The 14584-nt window shown below is 36.1% G+C and overlaps 1 protein-coding gene across 1 annotated transcript in view; it reads left to right on the top strand.

The window, feature by feature from the left end:
- Positions 1-216: 216 nt before the first annotated feature.
- The window catches only part of TMEM38B (transmembrane protein 38B), a 54606-nt gene continuing 40238 nt past the window's right edge, over positions 217-14584 (top strand). The window contains exons 1-2 of the mRNA XM_021691493.1: positions 217-439; positions 12811-12967. Coding sequence (XP_021547168.1) covers positions 328-439; positions 12811-12967 — 269 coding nt within the window. The 5' untranslated portion in view covers positions 217-327. The remainder of the gene's footprint in view (positions 440-12810; positions 12968-14584) is intronic.

Consider the following 14584-nt stretch of genomic DNA (forward strand, 5'->3'; position numbering starts at 1 on the left):
GTATTTTTAAAATCATTATGTATGTTACGTTCATCTGCCCGTTCTCCTGGATCTGGCACAGCTTCCAGCACGAAGATGCCAGACCCTTACTTGGAGAACGAGGCCCAGCCCCGCCGGAACAGCAAGGAAGCCGCTCGCTCCGCCCACTCCCGGGCCACACGGCCCCGCCCCAAAGCCCTCCGGCGCCGGTCCCAGGGCGCACGCGCAGGGCTCCTCCAGGCCGCGCGGAAGGGCGCGCGGCCGCGGAGGCCCCCTCCCCCACTTTTCGCTGCGCACGGCAGGAACCCGTCGCCCGGGCTGCTTCGCCTGCTGTGGTCGGTCGTCGTCATGGATTCTCCGTGGGATGAGCTGACCCTTGCCTTTTCTCGCACGTCTATGTTCCCCTTCTTTGACATCGCCCACTACCTGGTGTCCGTGATGGCGCTGAAGCGTCAGCCAGGTGAGTGCCGGGAGCCGCAGACCGGCCCCCTCACCGAGAGGGCAGCCTGAGCCGCCTGAACGGCCAAGCTGCCAGTGTCCCCCGGAGTCCTGTAGTCGAGCTGGAGGGGCGCCGCGAGCCGACCTTTCCGACCCCTCAAGCGCAGGTGGGGAAACTGAGGCAGGGAAGCGCGGTGGCCCCGGTATTCGTCAAAGGAGGCGCGACCTTGGGTCCGCGACGCCGGGTCAGGGACAGGTGACAGGGAAGCCGCCGCGGCATTTGGGAGCCCGGGTCCTGCCTGCGCCCGCCCAGGATGTGCGCCGTCTCCCGGTGGTGCCACCACTTCCTTGGAAAGTACAGTATTTAAAAGTCACCGTGGGACAGAGCTCCCGGGGACAGCAAGTGGGACTTGGTCGTTTGGAATGAGTAGTTCTGAAAGTTGTATCAATAGTTAAAAAGCCTCAAGCAGGCACACCAGATTCCCCTTAATGCAGCGCTCTGTCATCTTGCTTAGCATGCGGGATAAAGTGATTGTTGGAAGAGAGTGGATCCCCATTTTCCGTCTTATGAGTGACACCGTCCAAGAGTCCCTGTCTGTAGCCTGGGGGTAGAGTCTGAATACAGCATTTTGAGTTTGTTTTTTTTAGTATACGGCCAGGGAGCAATATTTGTATTTTCTTGTATTTTACATTCAGGGTATGTTTGCTCCTGTACTGCTTTATTTTTGCAGTTACTCTGCCTTTTGCTTTTATGGATCTCTTCTTTCTTTGAGTCATTTATTTTCTTTTTCTACTTTCTCCCTGTTCATGCTGCCTGGTGCTATAGAGAGAGTAAGGAGTGAGGGCTTGAGGAGGTGCTGTACCTCTTATGGACTGTTGTTTGTTTTGTTTTGTTTTTAAACTGTTTGGTCTCGGAAATATTTTTCATTTACATTGATGTTTGTAGCCCAGTCTAAAGCATTGTTTGGTAAAAGTTTTGACCTGGAAAAGGTGACTGTTTTATTAAATCAGGACAGATAATCTGCGTAAGAAAGTGTTTCCCTGATTTGAAAAGAAGTACGTCGTCATGCCGTATTCAATATTTGAAATTTTCTTGTATAGGCTACATCAGGTTCTCAAAGTGTGGTCCAGGAACCCTTGGGGTTCCTGACAGTTCCAGGTCAAAGTTATTTTCATAGTAATATGCCGATGTTATTTGTCTTTTTTATACTGATTTTCTCACAAGTGTACAGTGGAGTTTTCCAGAGGCTACATGACCTGTGACACTGTAACAGACTGAATACAGAAACAGATATGAGAGTCCAGCTGTTTTCTCTTTGAAGCCAGACATTAAAAGGATTTGCTAACATATAAAACAGTGGGACTTTTCTCACTAAATGTTTTTTGCTTTGGAAAAGTTATTTTTCATAAAGAATGCATAATTTATGTTAACATTTAGTACAGTTACTATTTTTAAAATGAAAACATTAAGTACTACTTTAAAATTTTCTCAGTTGACAATTTCTAATATGCTAAATATTGCTGCCTGTAACTCAAATAAAAGCTCTTTGGAGTCTTCAAGAATTTTTTTCAGGTCTGACTTTTTAACGGTTTAATTTACATATATTATATTCACCCTTTTTAATAATAAAGTTTATGATTTTGGAAAACACATACAGACATGTGATTACCACCACTATCAAGATATACAATAGTTTCATCACTCACTCCAGATTCCTTCCTGCCCCTTTGTAGTCAGCCCTCCCCCCGTCCCCGCAACCACTCATCTGCTCACTAATTTTTAGGGGCGCAAGGAGTCCTGAGACCAAAAAATTTGAGAAGCACTGGACTAATTGAATGCTAAAACATAATTACACATGGTGTGAAAAATATTTTACATTCCAGTAGCAATGCTTGTAAACAGGTAAAAATGATAGAATTCATACAAAAGGGTGTACCTTTTTAAGCTTTTGCCAGGAATGTCTTAGACTGCCTTTTTCTTCCACAGTATTTGTTTTTACCCACTTTGTTACCGTTCGTAAATATCTTGTTATTCTGATGATAAGAAAAATAGTTTTCATTTCCATCTGTCATGGTTACTGAATGTGTGCTGCTTAAGTTTATTGGCAATTTGTATTTCCACTTCTTATTGAGTTGATCATATTGTTTTTCCTATTTAAATTGTAATGTAATACATTTTTTAAGATGATAAATCCGGGGTGCTTGGCTGGCTCAGCCAGAAGAGCATGTGACTCTTGATCTCAGGGTTGTGAATTCAAGCCCCGTGTTGGGTGTAGAGATTACTAAAAAAATAAATAAAAATTAAAACTTAAAAAAATGATGAATCATCTTTACATTCTTGGGATAAACTCTATTTGTTTGAGGTATTATTTTTGTTTGCAGTATTATTTTAAGCATAGGGATTTTGATTTGCCAATACTTTATATAAATTTTTACTTAATTGGCAACTTTTCCTTAACCCCCGTTGACTGATTCTGTAGAACTTAGACCAATAGTACAATAAAGCTACAATTCATCCATGTAGTACCAGGATTCTTCTTTTTATTCTCTCAAGCATGTTATTCCTTGAGTCTCTTGACTTTTGGAATGTGCTCTCCCACTGCCAATACCTCATTCCTCACTTTCCTACTATTTACATCTTATATGTCTCTACGTAGATCTTAAAAAATGCTAGTGGGAACAAGAGGGTAAAGGGGATTAACTCTTTCTTTCTGTGGTGTGGATAAGGACAGCATCCCTTTTTTGTTTGGTTCAGGCTGTAGGCCTTCAAATCCATATAAAGATTATGGTTTTCCCCTCCTTTTCCATATGACTTGTGCTTCAAGCAAAGACATTAGGGTACTTAATAAACTGGGTTGTTATTTATTTATTTATTTATTTTAAGGTTTTGTTTATTATTTGACAGAGAGAGAGAGCAGAAGTAGGCAAAATGGCAGGCAGAGGGAGAGGGAGAAGCAGGCTCCCAGCTGAGTGGGGAGCCGGATGTCGGGCTCCTCCCAGGACCCTGGTATCCTGACGTGAGCTGAAGGCAGATGCTTAACTGACTGAGCCACCCAGGTGCCCCTGTTTTTTATTTCTTAATTTACCTCCATTTGTAAATAATTAACTTTAGTTTCTCCTAAACCTTGGCATCTGATTATCTATAGTTTTTAGTTTTAGTTAGTAGGATAGGTTTTGCTTGTTTGTTTTCCATTTTCCTGGGTATTTTATTAGGAGGTTGGAAAATGCTGCCTTGAGGGCTGTTAGTCAGAAACCATTTAACGGAAAGTTTACATCATCAACTTTAATCTCTCTTATCTTACATTTTTAATCTGCCTTCTCTCTTTTCTTATTTAAATCTTCATTAAACACATTTCTTCAGTCATACATTCATAATCCAGTTGCTATTTTCTGTAAGACTTCCTGAAAATTTAATCTACAATTATTTCTACTTGATTTTTATACACAAAATCTATTTTTCTCCTTAATTCTCCCATCACTATTTTGCTAACCTTTCTCGAATCACAGGGAGTTCAGTTAAGCAAATATTTATTGAAACTCCACTGCATATCAGGCACTATATTAGATATTGAGGATACCAAGATGAAAGATGCTGTTGTAGCCCTGAAGGAACTCAGCTGTGCTTTTGTCGTCTTCTTTTTTTGATAGTATCACATAAGGTTTTCCTACCTTTCCTATACAATAATAGTATTCATTTCAGATACATGCAAAAACATTGTAGTATCTTAATTCACATCTCTTTAAGGTAGGTATCATTGAACTCATTTTACAGATGAGCAATAGCCTTACAGGAATAAAATAACCGTATTTAAGTCACATCCGTTAATAAATAATGGAGCTTGGTCTTCGGCTAATTCCAAAGTTCTCAAATATTCTGTGCTCTCTTTTTGCAGGTCCATTTAATGTTTCTGGTTTCTCAATAAGCTTTCATTTGACATGGTTATTTTCTCCCATGATTTCTGTCATTTCTTTATCACCAGTGAGTTTTTCCTTTGCTTTTAGGAATTAAATCCAGGAATAAAGCTTATTATTTTTCCCCCTTCTAATTTGTGGGAAATGAAAGGATTAATATGTCAAGAATTTGTCAGTTCTGATGATTCTGTAAAGGTGGCAGCATAGTTTTGCTGTCTTTATGAATCCACACATAAAAGCATACAGAAAAGTACAAAAATTGTAAATGTATAGATCAGTGAATTTTAAAAATGAGCACATCTATTTAATCAACATCCGGATAAAAATAGAACATTCATGAAACCCTAAAAGCCCCTTATGTTATGTGATATGTTAAAAAGTGACAGTTTTTCCTGCCCACTGTAGGGTGGAAAAGGATGTCTCAGAAATGACCGCTCACAATACTTCTGTTAGTTTAGAGAATCTTACTTGAATATCTTTAACTTTTAAGTGAAAGAATATTTGATTGACATGACATAAAATATTGGTCAGGGAGTGTGGTGTGGTAGAAAGAGCTCATAAAATCAGGAGACCACTGTTAAAACTCTATCACTAACTTGGTAGTTTGGGATAAGAACTTAAAACTCAATATTTCATTTGTAGAGTGAGTGGGCTGGACTAGAACAACAGCTGAGCAGTGTTCCCTCCTTAGGAATCTCAGTTTTGGTTCTAAAGAGATGTTTGTTCACAAGTTTCTAAGTTTAAATAATTTCAACCCATCCTTTGTTTCCCCAGCTGTGGTAAACTCCTGTCTGTAGTTGATAACTGCTGTGATACCATAGTATTGACTTTTTACCTTTTCAACAATATAGTTAACAATTTTATACTTAACGTCTTTATAGTAAATTCTCTCTGTTAAAATAACCATGTATTTTCTCTTTCCTAACTGGACTCTGACTGGTACATAATCCTGGCAGTGAAGTTTAATTTCCTACTTTCTGGTTTGCGTATGTCATGTTAGGATATCTAAAGTACTGGCTACTACCTGCCTGTAGATCCAGTAAGTACAATGTCATCAGTGTAGTAGACCAGTGTGATGTATGGATTCCCAATATGATCAAAATCTCTGTGGACTTTGTTGGAGAGCAGGAGAGTTGACATAGACCTAAGGCAGGACTGCAATAGTGTACTGTTCACCTAGCCAGGTAAAAGTAAAGTGTTTCTGGGGTTCCTTGCAAATTTATATGGAGAAAAAGGATTTGCCTCCCAGGTTATAGGGGTTATGTTGTTTTGTTCCAGTAAAAATACTGCATCTTGAATACCAGCTGCAATCAGAGTCACTACCTGTCTACATTTATGATAATCCACATTTTCCAAGATCCATCTGCTTTACGTATAGACCAAATAAGCAAGTTAAATGGGATGTGATAGTTATCACCACCTTTTCATCTTTGATATTTTTGGTTATGGCACCCATCTCTGTGGTATTGCTTTTTAAAAATACCTTCAGGAGGAGAAGAAACTCTAGGAGCTTCTACTTGAATGTTTCTGCCATACTGATCCTTACTCCATAGATCAGAGGATCAGTATGGGCTTTGTGTCAGTTGCCAACTATGTCTGTTCTAGTTATACATTAAGGAACTGGGGAAATAACCACAAGGTGGGTCTGTGGATTTACTTGGCCCACTATGATTCAGACTTGATCCAAAACTGGAAGTAGAATATGACTTTATTTTCTAGCTTTCATTTCATAATGAAAATATTTTGATGTTAAAGTCCATAGGTGCTTATGAGTGCTTCAAAACTCATATACTTTGCATTAGAGTAAGGCCTCAATGTGACAAATTTTGCTAAGAGTTTTGGGGAAAATAATTCTATTGCTAGCATATCACAAATATGTTAACTCAAGGTAGGACAGAGAGTTTTTTGTCTTCTAAATATCAGCATGTTAAAAATAAAATAACATATCTTAACACAGCTTGTTCCTTAGCTAAAGGAATACATCTTTGTTTTAAAACTGAGAAAAAAATTAAAGCTATCATATTAACTGTTTTTTCCTACTGAAAATTATTTATATGCTGGAAAGATATACAAGCTGTTTCTGGTTAACTATCTGTATTTTCACAGTTTAACTTCACGATAAACTAATTCTGGTACTGGTGTGATGTATACAAAGGAACATAACACCTAAAGAAATTTGTCATAAGATTGCCTCATACTGTAAAATGTGTTACCACAGTGTGTGTACTGAAGAGAACTTTATAGAAAGACCAATTTGAGTTAGGGAAATTTTTCTAGCTGACATAATTTTGAAAATTAGGCAAAAAAGATTCATGTGAGGGGGACCCTTCAATTCTGTTCTTTTCCTTTCTTTTTTTCTCTAATAAAATCTTAGTATCACTGATTAAGTCTCTTGGGGTTATGAGTACTTTTTTAGAGCTGTGGTGTGTTGTTTTCATCCTATCCTTGCAATAAGAACTCAAAAGAATTAGATCTTGGGCTCAGAATAAAAGCATCCAAGGGTTGCATTTTGCCTACTTTTTCTGCAGGTTGTGATCAGTAAATAAATCAACAAAGTGTCTCCCATGTACTAGGTAATAAGTGTGTTTTTATGTGTATTTCCTTATTTTAATCCTTATTTTATGGAAGTTGAAACTTAAGCCAAGAGGGTTTAATGGTCCTACAAAGACGTCACAAAATTGGTATGTAATTACAGATGCCTCTTTGATTTGTGACAATACAAAGGGAAATTCATGGTAGTAAAATCATAATATTTGAGCTCTTGAAATACTTCCATATATTTTTCTGTCATTCAGTACATTTATAGAGCACCTACTCTATACTAAAGTCTCTTAGAATTTTAATAGGTAAGAACTTTATAATGGAGCTAACACTTAAAAACAAAATCTAGAATGTGGTATGTCTTAAGAGGAAAGAATAAAATGTGCAAGTTGAGGAAAAAGAGCTATTTTGACAGACTTAATCAGAAATGAATATTACATGAGCAAATCATTTGTATGAAATCATTTGGTAAATATGATTCAGGTTGTTTTTATGGTCAAAGGAAAACCTGGGTACATTTGAATTTGGCTGAGTCAGTGAGTGGTGAGTATCAGATGGATGAGGGTAATGCTAAATCTCCATTAGAGTAATACCAAGGAACACAGAGGACGGACACCAGTGAGTATTCCTAATTGTGTGTTTATTCAAAGTAATCAGTTACCTTCAAATGTGTTCTTCATGGTGACTGTGCTATGATAGGCCCATTATGGCTCTCATGCAGTTAGAACTTCCATTTTCAGAATGCATTCCCAGAGCTAACCAGGGTATGCCTGAGAGAGAGGGAGAGAGAGAGAGAGAGAGAGAGAGACACGCACGCACACACACACACACACACACACACACGGGAGGGGTGGGAGAGAGTTAAGAGTAAGGGGGAAAAAGTGTGTGTGTGTGTGTGTGTGTGTGTAAATAAGCATAGGGAAGTCTGAAAGTTGTCTCAGACAACTCAGAATAGGAGTGTGATAGAATGGCAGAAATAGGAGAGGGTAATTTTGCTTTTCATTTTTATTTACTTATGTAATAATAGTGATAAGCTAATACTTAGTTGCTTACTATGTGCTAGGCCCCCATTCTAAATGATTTCAAAGTACTCACTTGTAATTGATCCTTAATTGATCCTTATAACAACCCTGTGATGTAGGTTACTTTTTTCTTTACCTCTTCTGTGTGTATGCGTATTTTTTTTTCTTTTTTAAGTTGTGGGAAAGCTAACAATTAGCTTGTTGAGTTCACATAGAGTACGGGCTGGTGCCAGGATTTATACCCTTAAGCACTCTATATTGCTTTTTTTTTTTCTTTTAAGATTTTATTTATTTGAGAGAGAGAGAGAGAGACAGGTGCAGGCAAATGGGGGGAGGGGCAGAGGGAGAGAGAGAGAAGTGGACTCCCCACTGAGCAGGGAGCCAGGCCTGGGGCTCTATCCCAGGACTCTGGGAACATGACCTGAGCTGAAGGTTGACAGATGGTTAACTGACTGAGCCACCCAGGTGCCCCTCTGTATTGCTTTTCAACATGAATATGGTACAGTATGGGAGTTAATGACCATTACCTAAAGAAAAGATTATACTCATTTATTAGGCTGACTGACCAATGTTATAATTAGTCACCACTGCGTGGTGCTCTATTGCCCATACACATATTTAGGTAGGTCATAATATTTAGGTAGAGACATAGTGGTATCACATTTTGTGTGGGAGTTTGGCTTTAAAGAGAGCATGATCATGTATTATCAGAATAATTCTTGAAAATTCTTAGGTTTAGGGGAAATTGCTACACTGAAGATTGATGTCCTGCCTTTTAGTACATTTCTCATAACTGATTTTTCTTCCAGATTGGAACAGGTCACCATTTCTTGAGTTATCACTAGATGCATATCATTAAACCTTGGCATCACTTCACTTGACAGGATGTGTACACCACAGAAAATGCACATCTGCCAACTCATGTTCAATCCTGGGCACATTTTGTTGTGTGGAATGGTGGGTTGTACTATTTGACTTCTATCTCCTTTTTTTTTTCCTGAGCACCTACAGATGAATTTCCAAGTATGATGATGTTACTCTACTGAACTCACACATACATTTATGTAGTTTGTTTTGTTTTTGCATAAATGTGCCTTTTCCTAAGAGATAACAACAGTTAATAGTTTGGTTATATATTCTTGCAGACCTTATTTTATGTATTACTTATATATGTACTGATATAAATACATGGTTTTCTGTTTTCCTCCTGTAAATGATTTCTTACTGTACATATTATTTATATACATATGAATTTTTTGTCATATTAGTGCATGTAAAGCTGCTATATTCTTTTAAATAGATGCATTGTATTCCACAGATTGGGAGTGACATAATTTGTTAAAATTTTGTTTAATTATACAATTAGTAAATGAACATTTTATTTAAAAAGAATTCAAATATGATTAAACAACATAATCAGTATAATTAAATAAATTTAAATCTCCTTTGACCATCCTCCCATATCCTAGGCTTTCTCAAGAGATAATAACAGTTAACATTTTTGGTGTATTGCAGACCCTTTTCTGTGCATTTCATATATATGCATGTACCTATAGAAATGTATAGTGTTTGCATTTTTGCTCATAAATGATTCCAAAAAATAAATGACTCCATGCTGTAATATTGGTGTTCAACATCATTGTATTTGGTTCTTTGTTTTTACTCAATAGGATGTCTTAGGGATCTTCTCAAGTTGATGTTGCTTTATCACACTCTTGATTGCTCCTGTATAGTATTCCATAGAACAAATGATTATGGTTTAACTGTTCTCTGATGATGGTTGTTTAGATTTTTTTCATTTTTTTCACAGCATTATAAACAACACTGCTTTAATGTTCTTGTATGAAATTTCTTGGGCACTTGAGTCCGTTTTAAATTAAAAATTTAAATTTATACTCCCAAATTATTCCTTAAAATGACTTTTTAATACTGTTACAGGAGTATATGAATTTCTTCACACCTTTTCCAGCTAATAAGTTAATAATTAATAAATATTAAGCTGTAAATTTTTTTTTGCCAGTTGGATGTGTGAGAAATATAACATCTTTTTAAATTTTGTTTTTCCTTGCTTACTGGTGACTTGAGGGAGGACTTTCTTTTTTTGGTATGTTTATTAGTCATTTATGTTTCCCACTTTGTGACTTGCTCATTTTTCTCTTGTGTTTGTTGTCTTTTTCTGTTGATTTATTGGAATTTGCCTTATGTAAGTTGAAAAACACTATGCCAGACTTTTGTCATATAGAAGTTTTAAATTTTAGTGAGGGGAGACGAACCATGAGAGACTATGGATTCTGAGAAACAAACTGAGGGTTCTAGAGGGGAGGGGGCTGGGGGGATGGGTTAGCCTGGTGATGGGTATTAAAGAGGGCACGTATTGAATGGAGCACTGGGTGTTATACGCAAACAATGAATCATGGAACACTACATCAAAAACTAATGATGTAATGTATGGTGATTAACATAACATAATAAAATAAAATTAAAAAAAATTTTGGTGAGGTCAAAAAAGTCTTTTCCTTTATAGCTTTATTCAGGTTAAGTACTTTTCTTTCTGTTCTTAGATTGCTAGATTTTTTTAAAAATCAGGAATATTGAATTTTTAAGTCTTTAACTGTCTAAAGGGGAGATGATAATTTGTTAGCATAGTGAATGATTTAAATGAATTTTTAAATATTGAATCCTTTTTTAATTCTTTGGATAAAATCTACTTGGTCATGATTTATTATCTTTTCAAAAAACTACTGATTTCAATTTGTTATTAATATATTGGTGCATTATACTCATAAGTTAGAATTATAGTATATCTTTTTCCTTTCCTTCCTCCCTCCCTTCCTATCTCTTTCCTTTCCTCCTTCCTCTCTCACTCTCTTTTTTTCTTTATAATTTTTGATGTTAGGATTATGTTGTTTCATAGAATGATTTAAGTTTTTCTCCTTTGCTATATTCCATAATGGTTATATAGCATAAAAATGAGTAATCCAAAAATATTTGGTAAATGTTTTCCATTAATTTATTGGGGTTAACACCTTTCTTAAGATAGATCTTTGCCTTGTAGTTTTTTTTTCCATAGTTATATGTACAAGTTTCTATCCTAAGGGAATTTTGCTAATTGTCCATTTCAACTACATCTTCACATTTATTAGATTAAATGCATGTTGTTTTCCTATAATTAAAAAACCCTATAAAACTGTTTCCTTAATTTTCCTTCTAATGTTTTGCATTATTTTTGTTCTACCCTTTCTCAGACTTGTTGAACAGTGGTTGGTTTTATTGGTCTTTTCAAGAACAGCTTTGGGTTGGCTTTATTGATTGCACATCTCCATCTCCCTATTCTAGCTTCTCTTTAGTGGGTTTCTACTTTTATTTTTATAAATTGTTTCTATTTCTCTGACTGAGTTTATTTTTTTTTGTACTTTCCCTTTGATATTTCATACTTACAGAAAAGTTACCAGAAAAGGTCAAGGAATTCTTGTATACTTAGATTCACCAACCATTTACATTTTGCCCCATTTATTTTTTTTCCAGCTTTATTGAGGTATAATTGACAAAATTATATATATTTAAAATGTACAATTTGATGGTTTGATATGCATATGAATTGCTAAATGATTATAACAATCAAGTTAATTAGCACATCCATCATCTCACATAGTTACCTTTTTTTTAATTGGTGGTGGTGACTTATGATTGACTGTCTTAGCAAATTTCAAGTGTACAATACAGTACACTTAAATAACTGTAGTCACTATGCTGTACATTAGACCCCCAGAACTTACTCATTTTATAACTAGAAGTTTGTACTTTAACATCTCTTTGAACGTTTTTATTTATGCATATTATTTTTTCAGAACTACTTGAATGTAAATTGGAAGCATTTGCCCAGTTACTTCAAATTACTTAAGTGTGTTAATATTTAAGTACCACAGAACTGTTACTAAAATCAGAAAGTTTAACAGTGATACAACACCATTATTAAGCCAGGGTCCATATTTAGATTTCATCAGTCATCCAAAAAGGTCATTTATAAATATTCTTTCCCACTCCAGGATATGATCTAGAATATACGTTGCATGTAGTTGTCTCTTTAATGTTATTTAATCTGGAGCATTTTTTTTTTTTTTAATTTCTTGACTTTGACATAATGTTATTTAATCTGGAGCATTTTTTTTTTTTTAATTTCTTGACTTTGACATTGCTAAAGTTTAGGCCATGTTTTTTTTTTGCAGAAGTGCCCTCAGTTTGGGTGTATCTGATTAGATTAGTTCAGGTTGTATGTTTTTGGTAGCAATACTATAGAAATAAAGATGTGTTCTTAGTGAATCATAACAGGAGTCATCTGATGTTTGTTTACAGTGATATCTGCAAGGTTTCTCCACTCTAAAATTATTATTTCCCTCTGTAATTAATAAGTTGTTAGGAGGCATTTTAAGATTATGTATATATCTGTTCCTCATCAACCTTTCACCTCTGGGTTTATTTTGTTACTCTGTTTCTAGCCTGTCATGTTAAAAGCTTAGTTTGTTTATTTCAGCTTTTATTTTCTAAAGTACTTAAGATAATAAATTTTTCTTAAAATATGCTGTGACATATCAACTGGAAGTACTTAAATAAGGCTGGGAATAAAAGGAGAGAGTAAGTAGGGAGATTGTTTATAATAATGTGCTACTAGGAAACTGGCAGTAAGAGCCTGAACAGAGTATTTTAAAGGTGGCCCAAATCACCTATGTCTTAAAATGTTTCCAGTCTTGCTTTAAAGAACAAAAGATAGAGTTTATGATGATTGTGATTGTCACACCTATGAGTAATAGTAAGCTTTTGAAAGTTAAGAAATTAAGTTTATTTCTTTAGTGCCACTGGGACTTTAGGATTTGTTTAGTATACAATTATCTCAGACCACATTTTTACTTTACCATTTCAGGAGCTGCGGCAGTGGCATGGAAGAATCCTCTTTCAAGCTGGTTTACTGCTATGCTCCATTGCTTTGGTGGAGGAATTTTATCCTGTGTATTGCTTGCAGAGCCTCCGTTGAGGTTTCTTGCAAACACCACTAATATATTACTGGCATCTTCAATCTGGTAAGCTGCCGTTATGATGAACTGTGAGACATTTTAAAAATTGTTTTGTAAATTCTTAGTAAATGAATTTTTTTCTTTAAAACCTATTTTATGTTCTTGAAAAGTGAATGCATGTGCAAAGGAAGGAACCTAGATAAAGCCAATGTTTTTAAGTGCAAAGTTTGTCTCTTTCTCACCCTTGGCTTTTATCCTGTCCCAGAGGCAAGTATTGTTACCATCGTATGTATCTTTAGTTGGAAGCTTGTCAGATGTGATACAGGGCACCAAATATTTGGCCCCAAACAGTTTATCTAACTCATACACACAGATATACAACAGGATAAAATCAAGAATGTGACCAACTACACAAAAACCCAAGTGATTATGATTCATATGTAATAATCGTTCTTGTCATAGTCCGTGTTGGATTTTTCAGAGCCTTATGGGATTTAACATTAATTTTGTTTTTAATTTAGTTTTGAAGTGAAGAAAAAATGTTAGCAGGAATTGCTTTGGATTCTTACAAATTAAAATATTTAGTTATCCTTAAGATTGATCCATCAAGCTGGGAAAAAAAAACTATAATACAATCAGTGCTTTGCTACCTCTGAAGCAGAAACTGTACTTTTGATTAAAAACAATATCGGGGCGCCTGGGTGGCTCATTCATTAAGCATCTGCCTTTGGCTCAGGTCATGATCCCAGGGTCCTGGGATCGAGCCCCACATCTGGTTCCCTGCTCAGCGGGAGCCCTGCTTCTCCCTCTCCCACTCCCCCTGCTTGTGTTCCCTCCCTCTCTGTCAAATAAATAAAATCTTTTAAAAAAAATCAAATATATAATGTTAGGAGCACTTAAAGCTCATTTTTATTGTGATAATTTTTTAAATGAATATGTAACCAGTCTTAAAAGGGAATATTATAAATAGTAGTGGCAATGGGAAAAAGTTAATAGTGGAAACCTGTGGCAGTGGAAACAAGTGGAAGTAGAATAATAAATTTGATAGCTAATATTTACTGAGTTGTTAACTGTATATCAGCTAAATTCTTTATATTCATATTTAATCATAAGAGTCATATAAGGTAACCATTTTTTGCATTTGACAGATGAGAAAACCGAGGTATCGAGAAACTTTGCTAAAATTTACATGTTTAGTAAGTGATTAAACTAGGATCAAAACCAGGAAATTTGACTTTAGAGCCTTGACATTTAACAGCCACTATCTCTCATAAATTAGTTTTTTTTTTTTTTTAAAGGTTTTATTTATTTGACACAGAGACACACAGCAAGAGAGGGAACACAAGCACGAGGAATGGGAGAGGGCTTCCCGTGGAGCAGGGAGCCCGATGTGGGGCTCAGTCCCACGACGCTGGGATCAAGACTCGAGCTGAAGGCAGACACTTAACGACTGAGCCACCCAGGCGTCCCTGTTTGTTTGTTTGTTTTTTAAGTAAACTCTACTCCCAGTATGGGATTCAAACTCATGACTCTGACGTCAAGAGTGCATGCTTTACCAACTGAGCCAGCCAGGTGCCCCTATCTCTCATAGACTTGTTTAACCATCTCTTAAAGTATAGTCTTGCTATGTGTTTGTTTTCTTTCTTTCTTTCTTTCTTTCTTTCTTTCTTTCTTTCTTTCTTT

Source organism: Neomonachus schauinslandi, chromosome 13 (assembly GCF_002201575.2).
Source record: "Neomonachus schauinslandi chromosome 13, ASM220157v2, whole genome shotgun sequence".
Lineage (NCBI taxonomy): Eukaryota > Metazoa > Chordata > Mammalia > Carnivora > Phocidae > Neomonachus > Neomonachus schauinslandi.